The sequence below is a fragment of the Hylobates moloch genome, unplaced genomic scaffold (genome assembly GCF_009828535.3).
Source record: "Hylobates moloch isolate HMO894 unplaced genomic scaffold, HMol_V3 SCAFFOLD_1, whole genome shotgun sequence".
Taxonomy (NCBI): domain Eukaryota; kingdom Metazoa; phylum Chordata; class Mammalia; order Primates; family Hylobatidae; genus Hylobates; species Hylobates moloch.
Window position 1 is genome coordinate 139,676,180 of NW_026652276.1, and position 23,785 is coordinate 139,699,964.

The following is a 23,785-nucleotide window of genomic DNA, read 5'->3' on the forward strand; positions in this document are numbered from 1 at the left end:
TAAGTACTAACACCAGTGGCTTTTTGTGTGTTTTTCATTTTGTCCCTCTACCCAGTGACCCTGACCTATTCAATCGACCAAAGACACTGCTTTCATTACTTTTTTTTTTTTTTTTTAATGGAGTCTCACTCTGTAGCCCAGGCTGGAGTGCAGTGGCACGATCTCCACTCGCTGCAACTTCTGCCTCCTGGGTTCAAGTCATTCTCGTGCCTCAGCCTCCCAAGTAGCTGAGAATACAGGCGCATGCCACCACACCTGGCTAATGTTCGCATTTTTAGTAGAGACGGGGTTTCACCATGTTGGCCAGGCTGGCCTCAAACTCCTGACCTCAGGTGATCTGCCAGCCTCAGCCTCCCAAAGTGCTGGGATTACAGGTGTGAGCCACCATGCCCAACCCGCTTTCATGACTTCAGAAAGAAGGAAAGAAACACAAGAGCAGAAAACTAAGAAATGGATTATCTTCTGCTTCGAAGTCTTGAGCCCTGGTGTGATTTGGAAGGATAGGTGTTAAGTGATCCAAGGCTCTGAAGAAAGTCCTATAGGCTGGGGGAAGCTAGTGAACAGATGGAGGTGGTGGAAGGGTATCAGACTCTGGGGAGTCCCTAGGGAAGGGCCCTTAACTCCACCCACCTCCAGGCAGATCCTGAGAGGAGTGAATAATAACCTTCCAGGTGGAACTGGGAAATAAGAGGGAAGGGGGCACGGCACTTGCCTGTGCTGGTAGAGTCAGGGAGGACAGGGAGGTGTCAGGGTGGATACGTCTGCTTGGTGTGCCTGTGCCAATGACTGAGACAGCCCAGGTGGGCCCTAGTGCCCCAGCACATCACAAGAACAGGTGAATGATTCCCGCAGGCCCCAAAGGCGGCGCATCAATGGGAATAAGGCTTATGCAGCCTGCCAAGTTTCCTTCTGGAAAGAAGGATGATCCATGTGCCTCAAGTGTATCATGAAAATAACTCAGAGAGAGCCAGACTTTAAGCTGTCTTGCTGTGGGGAACGTGGGCCAGCACAGCAATGACTAGGGGGATGAATGACTTGGGACAGGGAAACAGAAGCCAGCATGAACGCACAATGGCAAGACATAGACAGCCTGTTGCCCCTGATGTGAGGTACTGAGTCAGACCCCTGGAACCTAGATGGACCTGGAAGATGGACGGGACTGGGATCTGTCACTCTAAGCTGAATACTATTCCATCACATGTGTATACGTGTGTATAATTGAACAGTACTCAGCTTGAAAGAGGAATGAAATTCTGACATGTGCTACGACATGCTAAACTTTGAAGACATATGCCAAATGAAATAAGCCAAGCACAAAAAGCATATGATTCTACTTATATGAAGTATGTGGAGTAGTCAGTTCAAAGACAGAAAGTAGAATGGTGGCTGCCAGGTTCTGGAGGGAGGAGGAGAATGGGGAGTTATTGTTTAATGGGTACAGAGTTTCAGTTTGGGAAGATGAAAAGGCTCTGGAGCTGGATGGTGGTGATGGCTGCATAACACTGTGAATGGACATCAAACTGTGCCCTTAGAAATGGTTAAAATGGGGGTAGGCACAGTGGCTCACATGTGAAAGTGTCACAGCACTTTCAGAGGATTGCTTGAGCCCAAGAGTTTGAGACCAGCCTGGGTAATATAGTGAGACCCTATTTCTAAAAAAAATAAAATAAAATTTAGCTGGGTGTGATGGCACATGCCTGTAATCCTAGCTACTCAGGAGGCTGATGTGGGAAGATTGCTTGAGCTCAGGAGTTTGCGGCTGCAGTAAACTGAAATCACTGCACTCCAGGCTGGGCAACATAGTGAAACTCTGGAAGAAAAAGAAAGAAATAAGAAATACGAAGAATGAAGAAGGAAGAAGAAGAAGGAAGAAGGAGAAGAAGGAAGAAGGAGAAGAAGAGGAAGAAGAAGAGAACGAAGAGGAGGAAGAAGAGGAAGAAGAAGAAGCAGAAGAAGCAGAAGCAGCAGCAGCAGCGGCGGCAGCAGCTAAAATGGTAACATTTATGTTATGTATATTTGACCACAATTTTTAAAATTACGCTTTGCTAAACTGTAGCTCTAAAGATCACTCTGTTAGAAAAGGACAGCCACGGGTCAATGCGAAAGGCTGAGTGTCCTTACCCTTGGAGTCCTCCAGCCTGTGACATTAGGTCCCTCCTTAGGGCTCCTCTGGCTTTGCCCATGTTCCTCAAGGGGAAGTGCATCTCACAGATTTCAGTGCCACAGGTAGATACGATGGTGTTTTGCCTCCTATCCCCAAAGTGGCCAGCTTCAGTCTAGCTAGAGCTGCAGATGGCTTCGATGAAGCTAGTGGAAATATATGTTTAAGTTGGGATTTTTGTAAATTTTTTTCCTAGACAAAAAAACTCAAACATGGACCTATTTGAAGAGAAAGGGGGAGGAAACCTACCACCATGATAACAAGTACTTCCTTCTGTACAATGTGTTAAAACTCAGAGTGCTCTCATTTTAGTGCAATTTTTGAGATTACGTAGGGTGAGTAGTATAATTCATATGCCACAGATGAGATGAGATGAGGCAGAGTGATGTTAAGAAACTTGCTAAGGTCGCCTGGCCAAGCAAGAGCATGAACAAAGACTTCAGCCCAAGTGCCTGGAGTCCAGATCTGCAGCTCTTTACAATGTACCAGGTTCTCCCTTCAGAGAAAGATAAGAGGCATCCTGAGTGGGCTTGGATCATCCAGCGTTCAGGACACAACAGAAAGGCCAGGAGCATCTGGGATCCTCTTTTAGGGCAAAGCAGTCTACCTAATGCCGCACTTAGATTCCAGATGAATGCAAAAAACTGTGTATGTGTATGTGTACCTGTTTGAGGCCCTGCTTTCAAATATTTTGGGTGGCAAAGAGTAATTTTTAAAAGCATTCTATAGAAGAAAGTAGGAACTGCTAGAAAAACATAAAATAATTAAATTTACCTCATTTAAGGATGCATGAGGGAAGCTATTGTTAGGGTTTCCTGAGCTGACATTATAAAAGCTTTTCTTATCACAAGCTTTTTAAGAAAAAATGACAAAGGACTTTCTGGACTCTGTGTTTATTAGGGGACTATACAAATGACAGTATTCAAAACAATTAACAAATTTTAAACTTGTCATTTATATGTTTAATAAAACATTACAACTTTAATTCTCAAAATTGACTAAAAGAAAATGAAAAGATACTCATTCAATTTCTGAGAATTTTCATCTTATGGTTATTTCATACATATAAAAATAAACACATTTAAAAAATATTGCACATGGTAACATGTAGCTCTAAGGAATATCATGTTTTACGAGATAAACTCATTCCTTTCTTGTGTTTCATCAAATGCCTACAAATAAATCACATCTTAAACGGGGGTGAAGACTAGGCATACTTGCTTAAAGAATTCCTGAAATAAGGAGCTTTTGGAAAAGATTTATTTTGTTATTCAAATAATCACCTGCTAATTTATCTGCTTCATTAATTCAGAATGTCATGTTTTGGTGTTTTTTGAAACAAGGAAACTTTTCAAGTCTGAACACTGAATCACTACTCTTTTTTAGCTTTACAAATTTGACCCACTGTATCATTTTGCTGACTCCGAGTATTACGCTGCATCTTTGGCTATTTTGAGCACAATTAAAAGTAGAAAATAGCATCACTCAAAATTGGGAAGAAATATAAAAGGGCAATGTTTTCCCAAGATTGTCCATTCAGAAGCCAGTGTCAAAGGCCCAGGGAGGCATTCCTGCCCTAATGAACTACCTGACCCCTTACCCCACCCTCCTCTCCCTAGCTCACTTTTGTTTCTCATATGTCACTAATGGCCAAGTCCTGTCTCTTCTTTCAGGGTCTTTCTCGCCTCACCCTCACCTCCTATTTTCTCTGAAATGCCCTGAAGGCTTCAACACCTTGTTTGTTCTATTGCATCTGGTTCCCTCATCCTACACTCTGCTTACCATTGCTTCTGCTAGAAATTCCACATTCCTTAGCTTGACATGTAAGACCTTCCGTAATCTGGAAAGTCCTGCTAGCTAGCTTCCTGCCTCACAGATTGAATCCCAGGTTCCACCCCGGAACAGAAGAGGCCAGGCTCCTCCCCACTGCAAAGGGACAAAACATCCCACGGCTCCAGCCCGCGCTCCCGTCTTTCTTCCCAGTCTAATTTGCACTCAGTACCCTGGGCCCCTCTGGGTTCCTGCCTCCAGTTTTTTACTCTATGTTACCTTCTCTGTTTGGGATCCCATTTCCCCAACCCCGTGGCCCATCCCCAAGTTGCTTCATCCTCCAGGTCTTCCCTGATTCTCCTTCTTGGGAACTTATGCTTTTACCCGCACTCTCATGGAGAGTTGTCTACTTGTTTCTTAAAATGCTTTCTACATCATCAGTTACTTGTGTTTCTAGCTCAGTCTTCCATGCCTTTTACTTAATAGAAGCTCAATGGAAATACAGGAATTATGAGATACCAAGCAATATTAGTAACCTCATTTCATAATTGCATTACTCTTATAAGTTAGAGTTTTGAGTCATATGCATTAATAATAATAATACATTACATCCATGTTGTGCTTTCCAGAACTATTATCTATTATCTCAAGACCCCTGACAAAGGTGACATCCCCATCCTTATTTGATGCACGAGCACAATGAAGCAAAGAGCTAGCAAGCAGCAGAGGCGGTGTTGCTGGATACAGTGAGCACAAACTTCTGAAAGTACTAGAATAGAAAACACTCCCCAAAATGAAGCTCAACCTGACTGCACATCCTTTGTTAAGGTCTCCCAGACAGCACTGCCTATGGGGTCAGGAATGTCTTGATTTAGGTGCACCATCATGAACACACATGATAAACAAGATTTCAATGAAACCAGACAGTACATTCCCTTATGACAACAGAAATCACCACGATCAGTACTGGTTATGTTCCTTAGTAAGACAACCAAGTAGGAAGGGGTCCCCGGAGAAACTCCGACTGGCCTGCACAGTGGGAGCACAGGGTGGAGCCATGGGGTTTGGTCCCTTTGCAGTGGTGGGGAGCCTGGCCTCTTCGGTTCCAGGGTGGAACCTGGGATTCAATCTGTGACGCAGAAAGCCAGCTAGCAGGACTCTCGCTCTGCAGAGAATCCCAGCTTCCCCTTTTTTCCCTTTTTGTCCAATAAATTCCATTTTGCTCACCCTTCAAAGTATCTGAGAAAAAATAAGAGGCCTTTGTAAAAATAGTTATCCTTGCTGCACTTTATGCAAATAATCAGGCCCAGTATAAAACTAAAGTCTATTTTGCAAACAACTTAGTCCTATCATAATTTTTTTTAACAAAAATGAGGACTGGAGAAAGAGAGAAATTATGTTTCAGAACTTATCATACATCTGTCATTAAATTCTAAACTCATTAGTTGTTTTTAAGTTTTTGCCTACATTTTTAAACTAACCTGCTTGTTCCTATAAACCAACCAGCAATCTCCAGCTGCGGCTCACAAGGAACAAAAGGGATGAGGCATTTCAAAACCTGGATCGATACTCCAGTTCTAAGCAATTCTCCTGCAAATCCTGCCAGGTGATGGGAATAAACACGATGCCCATCACTCAGAGGTTTCCTTTTTTGGGAAAATGAAACCAAGGGAGCTAACCAAAGCCAAGCACCATGCACCCAAATCTCAGCAAGCATTACCGTAGCCACCAGTTACCTGGGCATGTCACAAGACATCCTTTTCTATCCCTTGTTGGAGAAGGACTCAGTTTCACAGCTCCACCTTAGCATTCTGCTTGTAAGGAGTCCATGCAACCCCCCGAAACACATTTTTGCCCCAAACTTAATTCCAAGCTTCGGGTCAAAGCCCTGCTCGCGGGGAAGGGGGGACAGGGGAAACTGGAGCTAAGAAATCCAAAGGCAAACAGTAACCTAGGTTAAAAAACAGAGCACAAGTGAGCATGGCTGATTCCCGCTGATTAAGCCAAGCCTCTTGTTTCATAAATAAGGGTGGTGCTACTATCTATGGCATAAATGAGGTCTAGGGAACTCCAAGGCTACTAACAGTAGTTGGGATAGAAACATAAGTGAGAGCGAATAATTCTTATGCTTTAGGTCCCCCTGCTTCATAGGTGAAAGCCGCTTTGGCACCCATGGGTGGTGCCTGCCAAGGTCACCAGGCCTCGGGGATGCAAGGATGGAAGAGGGAAAGAGATGCTCTTCCTTCTCTCCCTCACGTAACCCAGGTATTTGATAGCAAAGAAGGGAACTAGGGACTCCTGCTCTCCTCTTTCTAGATGGGTAGCCATTCGTCTTCAGTCTGTACCCCTTTCAAATGCATCCTGAACCCCTGGGACTCCTTTAAAAAACGCCTTCTTTTTTCCTCTCTCCTCTCCTGTCCTGTCTTTACAGATAGGTAATTGTGTCTCTGTTTAATGGGTCACTCCCCTCGGGTGCATCCTCCAAACTGGGAAAAGTTAATTTCCCAAGCCTTAAACTAGTTGGCTTAGGACTGGGCTTGCGGGGGGGGGGGGGGGGGGGGGGGGGGGGGGGGGGGGGGGGGGGGGCGCTGCAGAGGGTGGGGAGGGAACCCAGAAGCCCAACATGCTGGCAAAAGGGTAACGTTTTTGTACCAGCCGGGCTTTTGGTCGCCCTCTCTCTGTGCAAACTGCTAAAAGGCCTCGGGATTTTTGAGCTGTCCTTACCCTTCCCCCACCTTGTTTCATTTTAATACATGTTTTCTAATAACCTAGTTTGTCTCTTCTCAACTTCAGGCCATCAAACTCCAAATGATCACGCAACCAGAGCCTCAGCTGATGGCCCCTTCTTCCGGGGACCCTCAGATCGATCTTTGAGGGAGCTCTGACTGCCGTTTCCCCAAAACAGCGCCCCCTGTCAGCAGGAGGCTAAGATGGGTCTTCATCCTCATCCTTTCTAACTGCAGTCAGATGGACTTCTTCAGAGAGGGGAGTGAAACAGCCAGGTGTAAAGCGGTCCCCAGAACACTAGGAGAATGGGGTGAGGCCACAGAATTTAGTGCCCTTTGCAGGGGGGAGGAGCCTGGCCCCTCCTGTTCCACGGTGGAACCTGGGATTCAATCTGTGAGGTGGGAAACCGACTAGCAGGAGTCTTGCTCCGCTGAGGGTCCCTGTTTCCCCTTTTTTTCCTTTTTGCCCAATAAATTTCATTTTTCTCACCCTTCAAAGTGTCTTCGAGCCTAATATTTCATGGTCTTGTAACAAGAACCCTGTCTTTCCCTGAATTAGAAGAAAGTCCTATAACATTAGGACAGATCCCCTTCTTAATCCAGAGGAGCCATTAACAGAGCATCCTCCTGGACTTGCCCAGCTCCCAAATGCAAATCTCCCCTCCAGACAGGATCCTGTCATAGAGGTAAGTTTGTGCATGAATTCAGGCTACAGGCAAAGTGTTTACCCCTAAGAAGTCACTCTGTACCTCTGCAAGACAATTCATAGTAAGTTCATTAAACATCTGGCTGTAGTTATGCCCTTGAGGACTGCTAAATAGATTTAGAGCACTTTATCTCTTCTGTCCCTCATTTTTTCAATGGAGTACACATAAGCCATTAGAAAGAAGCACTTTTAAAAAGTATTCAATGAAAGGAAACCCAGCCCTATAACATGCAAATACCTTCAAGGCCAAAGCTAACTGAGTCTATTAGGCAAATGAAGCTAACTGAGTCCGTTAGGGAAATGCTCTCTTGAAGGTACCCTTCCTCTTCTCTGGAGTATCTGACATCTCTCTATTGTTTTACTCCACAGCACTCAGAAACTACAAGTCATTTACCCAATATCACTGAGAATCCTTACAAATACAGCATTTTAGCATATGCTTCAATAAAACACATTAGATATAGCTAGAATTTTTATTTATTTATTATTATTATTATACTTTAAGTTTTAGGGTACATGTGCACAACGTGCAGGTTTGTTACATATGTATACATGTGCCATGTTGGTGTGCTGCAACCATTAACTCGTCATTTAGCACTAGGTATATCTCCTAATGCTATCCCTCCCTCCTGATAGCTAGAATTTTTAAAAGGTGATCATGGCCAGGCACGGTGGCTCACGCCTGTAATCCCAGCACGTTGGGAGGCCGAGGCAGGTGGATCACCTGAGGTCAGGAGTTCGAGACCAGCCTGGCCAACATGGTGAAACCCTGTCTCTACTAAAAATACACAAAATTAGCTGGGCGTGGTGGTGGGCGCCTGTAATCCCAGCTACTTGGGAGGCTGAGGCAGGAGAATTTCTTGAACCTGGGAGGTGGAGGTTGCAGTGAGCAGAGATCGCTCCACTGCACTTCAGCCTGGGTGACAGAGCGAGACTGTCTAAAAAAAAAAAAAAAAAAAATGGTGATTACACATGGACAGACCTTTCTCTTTTTAGAGTAATCCTGGCCTAGGGCTTCTCAGCTACAACACATATTTATTCAACATGGACTATTTCTAGCCTGTGGTGCCCACAGACAGCTCAGCTGCCAGAATCGCACCAACTCTCCTTCCTCTGGGACCCAATGCCCAACATCTCAGGCATCAGTGAAGCCTCCCACAAGACCCTGCTGGCTCAAGACCCTTTGCCAATTTGCCTAATCCCCTCTGCTGGCAAAGGCAGTAATGCCACAGAGGCCAGATCTGCATTAGTCAAAAACTTGCTTACCAGGGGCTCACTTAGAGCCCCCAAAAGCACTTGCCTGCTCTTACTAACAAATATTACAAAAAGAAATAAGTAAGCTCAACAGACAAGTCTCACGGGGATTTGACCATGCTACCAGATGAAAACATTGGTAGAAAATGCCTCAATAACCATATAGCGATTTCCTCACAGTTTTAACTCTCTCTCGTCTTTTTTTAATTTTTTTTTTTTAATAGATGGGTGGGCTTGAACTCCCAGGCTTAAGTGATCCGCTTGCCTTGGCCTCCCAAATTGCTGGGATTACAGGTGTGAGCCACCATGCCTGGCCCTGATTTTTTTTTAAAGGGGTTGTTTCTATCTCATTACAATTCTGAGTGCCTTTAGTGTCCAAGGCATTTTCTAGGTGCTGAAAATACCAAAAAAGTATGATATAATCTTGCCCTCAATGGGTTTATAATCTGTGTGTGTGTGTGTGTATGTGTATGTGTGTGTGTTCACAGCTAAACTGAGGGATACAGTCAGCCTTTCATATCCCTGGTTTCCACATCTGTGGATTCAACCAACCACAAATCAAAAATACTTGAAAAAAATGGATGATTCCATCTGTACTGAACACGTACAGACTTTTTCCTTGTCATTATTCCCTAAACAATACAGAGTAACAACTATTTACATAGCATTTACATTGTATTTGGTATTATAAGTAGTCTAGAGATGATTTACAGTTTACAGGAAAATGTTTGTAGGTAATATGCAAATACTATGGTATTTTATACAAGGGACTTGAGCATCCATGGATCTTGGTATCTGTGGGGGGTCCAGGGAACCAATCCCCCAAAGATACAGAGGATGACTGCCCTGTGGCTTGCTTGTTCTAAGGGGCATAGCCCACAGCAGGAGTCCATGAGGACTGCAAGGGTCTGGGAAGGCTTCACACACAAGTCTGCATTTTTCCTGGGCCTTGAAGGGAATGGAATTTCAGCAAGCATAAATAGAGAAGGAATTTTTGAAGAAAAAAATATACGTGAGAACAGGCAGGGAGGGGATGGTGCTGTGTGCACTCAATGTGCTGACACGCTTGGGGAAAACAAAGTGGTGACCTGTGACATTCCTACCTGGACGGTAGGCTTCAAAGACAGAAAGGAGGGATTTGCTGCATTTTGAGCAGAGTCTCTCAGGTCTACACTTATAACGCCTCTGAATCAAACGTGCTGACTTAAGATCTCAGCTGCCTCTCTCTGATTCTGTCCTTGTCTTTCAACGTAGCACAAAAACGGTATCTTCTTGCGGTTACAAGGCAGGCACTAAGGACATATGCCCAATTTACAGTTCTGAGAAAGTGTTTCTGTGGATACAGAGAGGCTGGCAAAATAAGAAAGGCATGCCACCTTCCAAATATTTGTTGTTTTTGTCCCCAAACACCCGTTTTTCCCAAATCATGTAACTGTAGGAAAATTATAAATCTTTTAAATCCCTGTACAAAGACTCCCAAAAGTATTTCTCCAAGTACCCTACTAGCAGTCTCGTGAATATTCATTCAACTAATATTTATTACGCACCTATCACATACTAGGCACTGTTCCAGGTGCCGGAGATACGACAGAGAACAGAACAGATAAAAATTCCCACCCTCAGTCTGGGCTGGTGGCTCACGCCTGTAATCCCAGCACTTTGGGAGGCCGAGGCGGGCAGATCACGAGGTCAGGAGATCAAGATCATCCTGGCTAACACGGTGAAACCCCGTCACTACTAAAAATACAAAAAATTAGCTGGGCACGGTGATGGGCGCCTGTAGTCCCAGCTACTCGGGAGGCTGAGGCAGGAGAATGGTGTGAACCTGGGAGGTGGAGCTTGCAGTGAGCCAAGATTGTGCCACTGCACTCCAGCCTGGGCGACACAGCAAGACTCCGTCTCGAAAAAAAAAAAAAAAAATTCTCACCCTCGTGGAGCTTATAGTCTAGTGCACAGAGACTGACAATAAATGAAACACATACATAAAACAGATAGTGAGCGAGACAATGAGATGTGCTAGGGGGAAACAGTGTGGGAAAGGAGCGCAGGTAGCACCTGTGCCTTTCGAGTACATGCTTGAATGAAGAGAGGGACAGAGAGCCATGCGGACAGCTAGAAGAAGCACATTCGAAGCAGGAGGCACAGCAAGTGCAGAGGCCCTGAAACACACCCAACCTGGTTGCGGGAACTGCAAGGAGGCCTGTGTGTCTGGAGCTGAGTGAGGGAAGAAGAGAGGAGCGCGATGTAAAGACAGAGAAGTAACAGTGACCAGAAGTCTGAGGGAGGAGAGTGCAGTTTGTGGAAGCCAGAAGAGCACCTTCAAGGTGGAGGAAGTGATCAACATTCACAAGTGTGGCTGAAAAGCCAAATAAGGCAAGGACTGAGAGTGGACCGGGGGGTGGGGGGCATTAGCTGCCCTCAGAAGAAGGGTGTAGGTGGAGTGATGGGTCAAAGCCTGACAGTTGTTAATTCAGGGGAAAATCGACCATGCAGGAGGGAGAAGGGGCCATTGTCAGCAGGGCCAAGGGGACGAGGTGGGAGGGAAAAGGATTTAATGGACCAGTGAATGGGGCTCTTAGGCAGCAGCAGGGACAATCACCTTCAGAAAAAGCAGGGAAGGCAGAGCATCTGGGCCTTGAGATGGGTAGCTGCAAACGAGTGCTGCCAATCCAGACTCTCTCCTGACAGCTCTCTCATTGCAATGGAAGCGGGGAGTGGGGCATGTGGCAGGTGAGGAAGATGAGGACCAGCATGCAGAGGCTGGCTCTGAGTGCAAAGATGGAGGAGTGACACCACCTGACTTACATTTTGGAAGCTCCCTCTGGCTTCTGGGTTCAGAATAGACTGAGGAGAGGCAAGAGTGGAAACAGCCAGTTAAGAGGTTATTGTAATCCATGACAGATATATTTTCCCCCAAGACTAGGGTGGTAACAACAAAAGTAGAAAAATAATCAGATTCTGAACGTATTTTGAATACAGATAAAGGTGGAAGAGTCAATGAAATGCAGGATGTTTTACTTTCCCCCCTAAACCAATACAACAAAACCAAGAGATGTTACTACAGAATTGAAACAAAAATCAATAACATTTCAGTTGCTTTTACTGACAACGATCCAGTTTTTAACTAGCAAATATTCCAGAACTGTGGCGGTATCAATAAGTGATGCCAGTGAATACATAAAAATCTGTTGGCATTGCAAAGCATTATAGAAACGGAAGCTGCAGTTAAAAGCAAGGCATCTGTGTCTGTTCCAATATGCCAATTGGCAGGGGTGAATCAATAAATCACAGAAGTAGTGTAGAAAAATATTTCAAGCCTTCCAAGATCAAAGAATAGATTGTAAAATATTAACTTGATGTCCTTTTAACTATTTTTTCTCAATATTTATTAGTGTTTGACCTCCCTTGAAACCTGAGTTCCATTATAAGCTCTTTTGGTAAATGGATTGAAAGGTTGTCTCAGAGCACTCCAGCTTCCCTAAGTATTTTCTATTCTCCAGTGAAATACTATTAGTCTGCATTTTACAGTAATGCTCCTCAGCATATCAAAATCATGCATCTCTGTTCAACACAGAGAAGAATTAAGGGTGCTGGCCTGTCTCTCGCTCCATCCTCTGCCTCCCATAACTACATGTATGTAGATACTCCTACAGATAAAGTGTGGATATACAAATTTGCACATCATGGTAAAAGTGTCATAAAATCCTCCGCCCCAGTAGTTCATAAGGCCTACTTTAAACATATTAAATTAAATATTTAGGGCTTGCAACAGCCAAAATACATGAGGAGCCAAGTCCTTCTCTTTGTATTTATAGCAGGCAGTAATACACACAAAACTTCCAAGAGAGTAAAGGGCAGAAGTCCTTCCTGCTCTTTCCCTATCTCAGGTTTAGTTTGGAAAACATTCGTTGCCAACTTTTCCTACACAGATACTCTGTGCCATCCTAAAGGGTATACAGGATGGATTCATGTAAGAATCGTGGCCGTTTTTGATCAAACAATTCAACTTCTCGGATTTAATACTTAAAAAAAATTAAGGATGTGCAAAGATTTAGCCACAAGAATGTTCATTGCAGCATGGTTTATTAGAAAGAGAAACTGGGATCAACCTAAATATCTAACAATAGTTGACTGGTTAAAAAAAAAGAAAGTTCCATCCATGCAACTGAACTATGCATAGCCATTAAAATAATGTCAAATACTTAAAGATATGAAATATGTCCACGGTAGGTTTTGAAATTTAATAGGAACAGTCTGACCACATTTAAAAAGAAAATATATATTTACATGTATATATGTACATAAAAGGCAATTAGAAGCATTACCTTTGTTACAGTAGGGAGTCAGGCAGACACAAGCAGGGCAGGAGAGCCTCCCTCCACCCCTAACCAGGAATGTCAGGAGACCATCAGGTGATGGTCAGGCAGTTGTTAATCTGTCTCTCTGAAATAATAATTGGTTGCAGCCGGTGCCCGGGAAAGGCTGTCTCCCAATAGATAGAAAACACCTGAAACTGGTGATCAGCCGCTTCTCAGTAAGATCTTAGAAGTTGGGTGGGTGGGCCCAAGCATGCGCACTAAGAGGCAAAATGGTGGAATTTAACTGGTATATGACCTTCCTCTGGAAACACTCCGCTGGTGAGGGAAAAGCACCTCAAGTGAGCATGCGTACAACTCCAGTAAACACACTGCACCTGCGGCCCCTCCCAAGTGCTGGCAGGGCACTGTGCATGCGAACAACCCACCCCCAGGGAAGAATAAGGGGAGAAGAGATGCAACCCCCGGAAAGCATGCCAAAGGTCTAACCATACGCTTGAATCTCTCAAGTTGCCTGCTTGGCCCTCCTCTGAGTGTCCTTTACTCCTTTTGTTCCTGCTCTAACATTTTTTAATAAGCTTTCACTCTCGATCTAAAACTTGCCTTGGTCTCTCACTCTGCCTTATGCCCCTTGGTTGAATTTTTTCTTCTGAGGCGGCAAGAACTGAAGTTGCTGCAGACCCCAATGGATTTGCCACCACTAACACTTCTAAATGTAGAATTTGCAGGCAGGTCATCCATTTTGCTCATCTATACTTTGTTCTAATTTGTCCATAAATATCATCTTATTACTTGTGTAATTGGCAAAGTAGCAGTAAAACTTACTAAACATTATTCATGGTGGCACACAAGTCTCACTGGAATACTGCCTGGCCAAACAAAACCCCTGTTGCTCCTGACCTTGCTGGCTTTCTAGATATGCGGCTGTGTGTGAATCTAAGCCGTAAGATTGGCCAGAGATGGTCTTCTTCCATGAATCTCTGACAGTCTGCTCAGCAATCAGGCTGACTATATTCTTCAGATATCAAATGGAAGGAAATGGGAACAGCAGCAGAGATTCGCTATCTACAGAACCACAAGGAACAGAGCGATAAACACAAGCTTCAGGTGGGATGTGCCACAGTGCTGGGTTCCTTTGCATAAAAGCAAAAGGGGCTGTTCAGAGACAAAATATGTTAGGGAATAAGGGTATGCAGAGGCCAAGAGCAAAGGCCCGGAATGAATGCAGCATGTTTGGTCAAATGGTCCTTGTGCTTTAAAACAGTTAGGGAAATGCCAGGTAATTTCAGGAACAAGGCCCAAGCAATTTACAAAGATTCCTTTAAATTAAGAATGAAGTCCCTAAAGATCCAAATTCTAATACCTTGAACTTCAAACAAACTGCTTTAAAAGCAACACTAAAACCTTCAAATGGAAAGTAGATTAAGTGCATGCTCCATCTGTAAGAGCTTACTTACCACAAACTCAATTACTTGTTTCAAAATGAGATACAGGTTGGTTTGGATTTACTGATAGGCTTGTCCTGATAACTAAGAATGACAGATGTAAGGGGAGAAGCTTCAGTTCTCTTTCTTGGTAACGTTTAAAGTCAAACCTCCGGGTAAATGCATATGTAGATAGCCATGCTTTGCAAAGCAAAACAGTGCGGCGTTGATAGGCAAAGTCAACACCCTATTGACTTTTATCTTTTGTGCCATCTATTTCAATGTAGGAAGTGCTGGGGCATATTTGTCTTTGAAAATAGTCAAGTTCCCCATCCCCCACATCTACCTCCACCCCGCAGGATAGTGCTTGTTCCAAAGAAGTATTCTCTTTCTGCCATCACCCTCTGTTCAGTTCTAGAATTTGCTCTTATCCAATGTTCGCCTGTTTTCCAGTTCTGAGCAGAGGGCAAAGCATGTGTGCCTCCCTCTCCCGTCGGCTTACTCATGCCCAACCCGCAGTCCTGCTGGCCTCTGGGATGCTGCCAGCATCCCCCTGTCGGAGACATCTGTTGCCTTGCTTAAACCAAGAAGCCGCCCAAGCACGTGACAGGGCCATGCAGAATTAGAGCGTGCCACCTCCAACAAGAGGCGTATGTCCATCTTGCCTCTCCCTTGCCATTTCCTCCTCTAGCCTCAGCCTCAACAAGTGGCCGAGCCTCACACAAGCTGTCAGGGACAGATGCTATGTGAAAAGAGGAAATTGGACTCAAAGATGCTACAGCTTTTTTAATTAAGTCCAACCTACAAGCCAAATAGCGAGGCATGAAATGAATACTTACTTGCAAATAAGCACCACGTTTCTCAAAAACAAATGCATTGGTTCAGGTTGGTAGGCACCTCCTCAGCTTTCTCAAAAATTGTATTGTTCCTCGTTCAATGCCTCCGATAGTTTCACCTTAGCAGTGGGAAGTGCATTTTGTGCTGGAACCTGGGGATCCTAAGTTTCCTTTTGTGATTTTCTTCCTCCGCCATCCCAGGGCTAGTTGAGTTGGCACGATGAAGCGTGTCCACGCACAGCCAAATGCTCAATCTCATCTATTTCTCCCTTGCCCCCCTCACTCCTGCAAACCCCCTGAGTGCCCACTACATGCCTGGCCTGGCTTTCCATTCTAAGAAAAAGGAAGACTAACACAGTTGTGGCTTCTGTCTTCCCAGCCCCCTGAGCTAGTTCTACTCATGTGCTTTGTCTCCGTTTCTTTGTCTCCATTTTCTCTAGTTTACTATTTGTTTTCAATTCTGGTTCCTTATTGCTCCTCTCTGCGTGCTGCCTGCTAATTAAAGCTGACTAGAGCCACTGCTGCTATTCTCAGCTGAAACGGCCAAGCCCCTTGATTATTAAGACAGTGAGGACTCAGGAAGACCACATGGATTTTTGAGACAGAAGAAAATGGGGGGAAAAAAAGAGTAAACAAATCCCTTTGGATATAGAAAGAAAAGAGATGGGAGTAACCCTAAAATATACACCACAAATTCTAAGGAATCACAAAACACAGATGAGTCTCATTAAAAGTTACATTTTTCTAATTTCTTTTCCATCATTTCACAACCACAGAGAAAATTAAACATGTTATTTAAGTTGCTTAAGAAAGCTCTTACACACTTCCAAATTAATAAGGAAGAAACCTCAGCTATCACATCCTGCCTGTTTTACAGACTGGAAACCAGCTGACCTGTCCAAGGCCACACAGCCAAGCAGTTGCTGAACCCAACAGCGATTCCCAGGTTTTCTTATTTGCTCCCTAATCCCACACACAGCTCCAGCCAACTACCCACCTTCCCCATTCAGTGTGTTTTTAAATTTTCATTTATGTCTAATTTACTAATATATTTATTTTTATTTTTCATATTTTATTTTTTCATATTGTCATTTTAAATATTGCATGAATTGGAAATAAAGGACATAAAGTATATGTTGTTATGAAAATCTAATTGCAGTGTTCTGAGGTTCCTTAAATAATTGTGACATGCAGTATTTTTTAAAGACATGCTGAAGACCAAATTTCAAACAAATGCAAGCAAGAAGATAGGAAGAGGAAGGAAATTAGCTAGTTCCAAGACCTTGCTCATTGCTGGACAACAATCAAGAAAGGAATATCTAAGTTTGGATTATTTCTATCTTAGGGTCATTAGGAAGACAAAATTTAAACCTGAATATGAATTTGATTTCACTGAGTCTACTAGTTAGGATTCTTTGGGTTAAGTGACAACAAACACAACCCAAATGGACTATCAGCAAAAGAAAATTTATTGTTCTTAGAGCTGAAAAAAATCAAGGGGTGGGTCTCATTTTAGTCATGTCTTGGCATAGGGCTGAAATGATGACTAACACTTGTACAGTACATACCAAATGCTGGGTGCTGTTCTCAGCATTTCACATGACTCACCTGACCCTCACTACAACTCCATGAGTAGGCATCATAACAATTCCCACTTCACAAACGAGTAAACTGAGGCACAGAGACTCATCTGGATAGAGTGACCACATTTGTAACTGGCCAAACAATTTAAACCCAAGAAATCTGGCTCTGAGTCTAGAATGTAGTCACTTCCTCCTCATGCCCCCAGAGTCCAGTTTGGCTCCATCTCCCATCTCCACTTTCTCTGTGTTGGTGCCATCCTCTTTCAGATCCCCACTTCCTGGAGGCAAGGTGGCTCAGACAGCTTGAGCCTCAAAACCTGAAAAGTTCAGTGAAAAAGACCAAGCGTATTTTTGCCAGGAGACTCAGCAAAAGTCTCTCTGCCTCTTGGTGCCTTGAATCAAACAAGGGAGAATATAAGGTTCTAATTGGCCAGACCTAAGCTGCATACCCATATAGAGTATAGAGGGGACTCCACCAGAAACAAATGGACTAAAAATACAGGAGAAGAAAAGGGTCCCCATCCCCAGAGGAAGGGGGATAGTTATTAGAGATGGTAAATGAATACTAGGTGAATGCTGCACTGTCAAATTTAACCACAACTAAAACACTTCTTTTTCAATGATCAAACAGAAGCTCTTGGTCTTCAGGTAGCATAGGTATCCTATAAGACCCATGGCAACTTTCATGTTTATATAAATGAATGTGAACAAAGGAGAAAGGTATATGAAAAAATAAACCAAGACAGGACAGTTGTGATGTATTTATAATCATAGACTATCTCCACTAAGCCCACTCATATGGGCTTTATGGTCTCTCTAAAGGAATTGTGGAATCACAGCATCTTCACTTTAGGTGGATCTGGGAACTCATCCATCCCAAGATGCCATCTGGAGCAGAGGCTGTCCCCAGTGCTGTCAAGAACAATGACCCCACTTTACAAAGCAAGTCTTATTTTTCCCCTTACCCTCTGCTTTAATATAAGGTGTGGCTGGTAGAGAAAGGGCAAAATGGGAGGAAGAAAGGGTGAGGCTGCAGAAGATGCTGGCTTCGCCCCTGCCCCACGGAAACCTCAGAGGTAAATACAGCCTTGTCCCTTCATCTCCCTCCCCGCCCCATCCCCACGTGCAGACCCCACCTTTCACTGCACCCCTCCCACCTCTGCAACTTGTCCTGACTTTTACAATGGAGCCCTACCCTACTTCTTATGATAAGATACCCCAGAGAGATTCCTCCTCCGAAATAAAGATGAGCCCTGCCACAATCATTTAGGTACTCCAAGGTTCACTGGTATCCTCTAAGTAGTCTTTCTCTTTTCCCAAGGGAATCTGAGTAAGAAAAAAAAAAAAGATGAGAGAGAATAGAATCATCGGGGGCGGGGGGAATCAGTGTTTATCTAAGGAGCAGCAAACTATAAAAGGGTGGGTATGAGACACATCCTGGAAAAGAGGCTCCTACGTGTTTGTGGGCATGCAAGAGGAGCTCTAGTGACCTCCTGGCTTGGGAAGGCAGAGAAATGGACTTAATGCCTGTACTTGGCAGCCAGGAAATAGTTCATTATGTTTCTGGTGGTACCTTTATGAGTTGGATCACTGCCATTAGATGATACAATTAGTTGGATTTGCAACCATTTGAAGGACCCAAACACTGGGAATAGTCATCAATATGGTGCTAGAGGGCTCTGACCTCAGCCCTGTCTGGTTCCAAAATTCTGTCAATAACTCCAATGAGGATATTTACGGCATATTTGTCCAATTGAGAGTTGAGGTGATGCTAGGGAGAAGAGCAATATTGTTGGATGACATAATCAGGATCATCCAAGATATGCACCAGATCCCTGATGAAACACAATAGTGATGAATGTGAAGCCTGTATTCAGGTTAAAATAAACACACCTAAGTATATGTTGGTGAAGACATACCCTAGCAAACACATATGTGAAAAGGGAATTTTGATTGACTCTGTGTGTGGTATGAGTCAGCACTGCATTGTGGTTGCGAAAAAACAAATGTGGTCTAACGCTGCATTCATGGAAACAGAATATTTAGACTGTGGCTTATGCTAGGCTTGCTGTATTTTATGTGAAGCAGACCACACCAAAAATTTTGTGCTTAGTTCCTGACCTGACTCTAAGAGAAACACAGGCAAACAGTAGGAGAGAAGGGACTGGCAGCTCCTACGTGGTCAGGGAGATGGTTTGTCTGGAAAAAAGAAGGTTTCCATGAAACGTGAGAACTGTCTTTAATGATGTGATGCATTGTCCTATGGAAAAAGAGTTCCATTTGTTCTGTGTATCACCTGTGGCTGGAACTGGCCCAATAGTGGGAAATACGGTGAGTCAGATTTCAATGCCACAGAAGACTTTGAAAGGAACAAGGTGTCAGGATGTTGTAGAGGGAAATGTAAAGATGAGTTGTTGGATCAGACCAGTGGTTCTCAAACTGTGTTCCCCAGAGATTCCTCAAGGAGAGGAGTGCAAAGAACAGAAGCGGCTCACACACCCCACTGCAAGTCGAGCAGCTCCCCCAGTCTGCTTGCACAGTGGCCATCTGCTGCAAAGGAAAAGTTTGCTTAAGCAACTGGGCTAGATCAAAGTTCCCATTCAACCGTGAAGTTCCAGGATTTAGTGATTTTTGAGATGACTTCTCTGAAGAGGCCACCTGGAGAAGGGAGGATGCACGTGAGCTCTGCAGCCAGAATCACGAGGTTCAGATCCTTGTGCATTCATCTGCTATTGCTACAGGACAAATTAACACAAACTTAGCAGCTTAAAACGACACCCACTCACTAGCTCACAGTTGCTGTGGGTCAAAAGTCCAGGTGTGGCTTAGCTGGGTCCTCTGCTCTGGGTCTCCCAGGTTGAAATCATGGAGTTAGCTAGACTGTGTTCCTTTCTTGAGCTCAGGATTCTCCTCTCAACTCATGTGGTTGTTAGCAGAATTCAATTCGCTGAGGCTGATGACTGAGGTCCCCATTTCCTTGCTAGTTGTTGGCCAGGGACCATTCTGAGCTCCCTTGAGTCTATTCTCAGGTTCTGGCCACATGGCCCCCTCCCATAGGCTGTTCACAACACGGCTGTTTGGTTCTTCAGGGTCAGCAGAAGAATCTGGAGCTTCAATTCTCTTTCTTTAGGCAAAACATGGAGCCTCTTTTAAAGAGCTTGCCTAGGCCAAATGTGGTGGCTCATGCCTGTAATCCCAGCACTTTGGGAGATCGAGGCAGGCAGATCACCTGAGGTCAGGAGTTCCAGACCAGCCTGGCCAACATGGTGAAACCCCATCTCTACTAAAAAAACAAAAATTATGCGAGCATGGTGGTGCACACCTGTAATCCCAGCTATTTGGGAGGCTGAGGCAGGAGAATCGCTTGAACCCAGGAGGTGGAGGTTGTAGTGAGGGGAGATCGCACCACTGCACTTCAGCCTGGGACAGAGCGAGACTCTGTCTCAAAAAATAAAAATAAAATAAATAAAAATACAAAAATTAGCCAGGCGTGGTGACGCATGTCTGTAGTCCCAGCTACAGACGTGGAGGGAGGCTGAGACAGGAGAATCGCTTGAACGTGGGAGGCCGAGGTTGCAGTGAGCCACTCCAGAGTGAGACTGTGTCTCAAAAAAAAAAAAAAAAAAAAAAAGAGCTTGGCTGGGCACGGTGGCTCCTGCCTGTAATCCCAGCATTTTGGGAGGCCGAGGCAGGCGGATCACGAGGTCAGGAGTTCGAGACCAGCTTGGCTAACATAGTGAAACCCCATCTCTACTAAAAACACAAAAATTAGGCAGGCATGGTGGTGCACGCCTTTAGTCTCAGCTACTCGGGGGGCTGAGGCTGGAGATCGCTTGAACTCAGGAGGTGGAGGTTGTGGTGAGCCAAGATTGTGCCACTGCACTCCAGCCTGGGCAAGAGAGCAAGACTCCATCTCAATAAAAATAAAAATATAAAGAGTTTGCATATTCAGGTCAGGCCCATCCCGGACATCTACCTTTTGATTAACCCAAAATCAACTGATTAGGGACCTTACCTATTATCTGCAAATATCTCTTTATCCTTGCTGTATAATGTAACCTAATAAAGAGAGTGAAATCCCATCATTTTTACTAGTCCTGTCCACATGGAAGGGAAGAGGATTCTACAGATAGTGTATACCAAGCAAGGGGAAACGGGGGGCAGACCATCTTAGAATTCCGCCAATCAAACCTAGCTTTTCCACTCAACGCTTCTGGCCTTGGGTGAGCTGCTCAGTTACGTCCTCTGTCTAGTAGGGAGAATGATTTCTCAAGGGGTTGCTACGGCAGCTAAATAAGTTAATACACAAAGCACTCAGAACAGTCACCTGCCACCAGGTAAGCACATAAGGAAAGCTCTAAGGTATTGTTATGCAGGAATACATGGTATTCCCAGGACTGACTGACTCCAGTGGAGGTCAGACATCAACGCGCTCTCAGGCAGAAGTAGCGTGAGGGGGTCAGATAACACAGCTTCCAGGAGAGGTGGCTTCTCTTTTCTCTCCTACTGGCCAGCTGTCCTCTTTGCTGCCACTTTTGCTATTTGGCTTTCACTTCCTCTGCCACTCCGGCCATCCACCACCTGCTGATATCGTTCCTTTTCTGTGTTTTCACTTTCTTCTTCTTCTCTGGTCTTTTTATCTTTCTCTGTTGCTTCTTTCATGATTCTTATTTTTTACACTGGAAGATTTATCATTATTAGCCATTGCCAGCAAATAAGATTATGTCTTTCTCTGTCACGTGATCTTCATGACATTCGTTCTTTTGTTAGTAAAAATATTTTTTAAAGCTTATATTTGGTATTGTTTCAGATGACTAAAGGCATTAAATTTTATTTTCTCTTTAGGTAAAAATTCTCCTTTACTGAACAGATACATCAGAAAATAATGTTTTATCTTTCAAAACAATTCAGCATTGGAATTTGCTTTTAATAGAAAAATCCACCAGTACAGTTAAAACATTATTTATTTTATAACAATTATTTTTCAAAAACAATTTTCAGGAACGCTTCTATAGTGCAAAGTGAATCATCCCTGGTTTGCAATTTAGCTTGTCAATGTAACATATAATGAGCCACTAGCAAAAGGAAAAAGGAAAGCTATTTCAGTCTGCGAAAGTCCATGTAGACAGCCAACAGCTGTAGCTGTAAGCAGTATTTAAAAACATGACACATTTCAGCACTGTACCCTGCACATAGTGGGCACTCAGTGGAAACTTCTGGAGTTAAATTGAGATGTATCAGTCACAGTCTGTTGAACTGAACTGAGGAGCTATCTCAATAACAGACAACCATGAATCCCTGTCATTCTTTCTTTCACCTAATACCAAACTCCAATGTGAAATAGAATTTACAACACAAACAGAAGAACCGGTAGCAATGAACACAGCTTGTATGGACAAATGAGCTGACATGCATTATCAGCTACATCTCCACTGCTTGTCGAAAACCAGGTGAGGTCATAGTTCCCATCCCAGCCTGTTCTATCACGCCACTGCCGAGTCAACACAACTGTCTCTATGTTATTTACGGAGGAGGTGGGAGGGAGTCCTGAGTGTTCCCACCACCCAGTGCCGAGGCAGCAGAAGCTGTCAGCTGACACCCTCTGACGCACAACATACTCAGGCACAACATGAGACGTGTTACAGGAGACCCACAGCCATCTGCACTTCAGGGAGATGAGGACAAGGAGGCATCTCCCGTGTCAAAACAACCCCTGATAAATATCTCTCTTAGGGGAAAATGGCTGGACAGGGCTGTAAGTTGTCTCCCCTGACATGTAACCATCACTTCTCCCAGCAGCAGGTAGAAGAGCTACTGTGTAGGGAGACAGGGGGATAAGGATCCTTTGGATATGTGGACCCATTTTCCAGCTCATGAAGTTGTTTTAAACGTGTTATTTCATGTGATCCTCATAGCCACAGGAGACTTTGCCAACAGAAGGGGAATTTGGAGCCACTATGGAGAGAAATTTGGCAACAAGCATCAAAATTACAAATACACATTCTCCTTGATGCAGCAATTCCATTCCTAGGGATTTACCCTATAGATATACTCACATGTATGTGAAATGAGGCAGCACTCTTTACAAGAGCAGAATATTGAAAACAACCTAAGTGTCCCTAAATAAGGGGTTCCTTAAGTAAAAATTGTGCTGTATCCTTCCATGGATAATTTTCAGTATGCAAAAAAAAGCAAGGCACAGAATAGTGAATAGTATGTTATTTCTGCAAAACAAAAAAGAAAGAGGAAAAAAAAGAATATGTGCACACACAGTGCTAGCTTGTACATGCAAAAAATACCCTTTTAAGGGTACACAAGAAAGTGGTATCTCTGAGAAAGGAACTGGCGGATTGAGGACAGAGTACAAGGGAGACTTTTCACTATTTACCATTTTATGAATTTTGAGTTTCATAACATCTAAATCTATTGCTTATTCATACGCTTAATTTTCAAAAGCATATGAGGTGGGTCAGTGTATTTTATCATACAATGTATATAAGGGTGTTTATAAGCTGTAAGCCCTATACATATTTTATTTATTTATTTATTTTGAGACAGAGTCTTGCTCTGTCGCCCAGGCTGGGGTGCAGTGGCATGATCTCGGCTCACTGCAACTTCTGCCTCCTGGGTTCAAGCGATTCTCCTGCCTCAGCCTCCTGAGTAGCTGAGATTACAGGCATGCACCACCATGCCCAACTAATTTTTGTATTTTTAGTAGAGATGGGGTTTCACCATGTTGACCAGGCCTGGTCTCGAACTCCTGACCTCAGGTGATCCGCCTGCCTCGGCCTCCCAAAATGCTGGGATTACAGGCATGAGCCCCCATGCCTGGCCCCTACACATATTTTAGTTATGTGTTCCTATCACTCATTGGTTTTTGAATGAAGAACTTAAGGCTGAGGAAGGTAGGCGACTTGCCCACAATCACACAATTGACAGGCTTTCCAGGCTGTTCTCATGTTCCAAGTTTATGGCTGAACATCTGCCTTCTCTGTTCAGCTGTAAGTAA

General features: G+C 44.0%; 1 protein-coding gene across 4 annotated transcripts in view; it reads right to left on the bottom strand.

The window, feature by feature from the left end:
- CHN2 (chimerin 2) overlaps positions 1 to 23,785 on the bottom strand; it is a 321,473-nt gene that overhangs the window by 214,139 nt on the left and 83,549 nt on the right. For 2 of the 4 annotated variants that reach the window (XM_032758423.2, XM_032758432.2), the window contains exon 2: positions 11,423 to 11,461. The exons of the other annotated variants lie outside the window; for them this stretch is intronic. In XM_032758423.2, the coding sequence (XP_032614314.1) occupies positions 11,423 to 11,461 (39 nt within the window). The remainder of the gene's footprint in view (positions 1 to 11,422; positions 11,462 to 23,785) is intronic. 4 annotated transcript variants of the gene reach the window in all.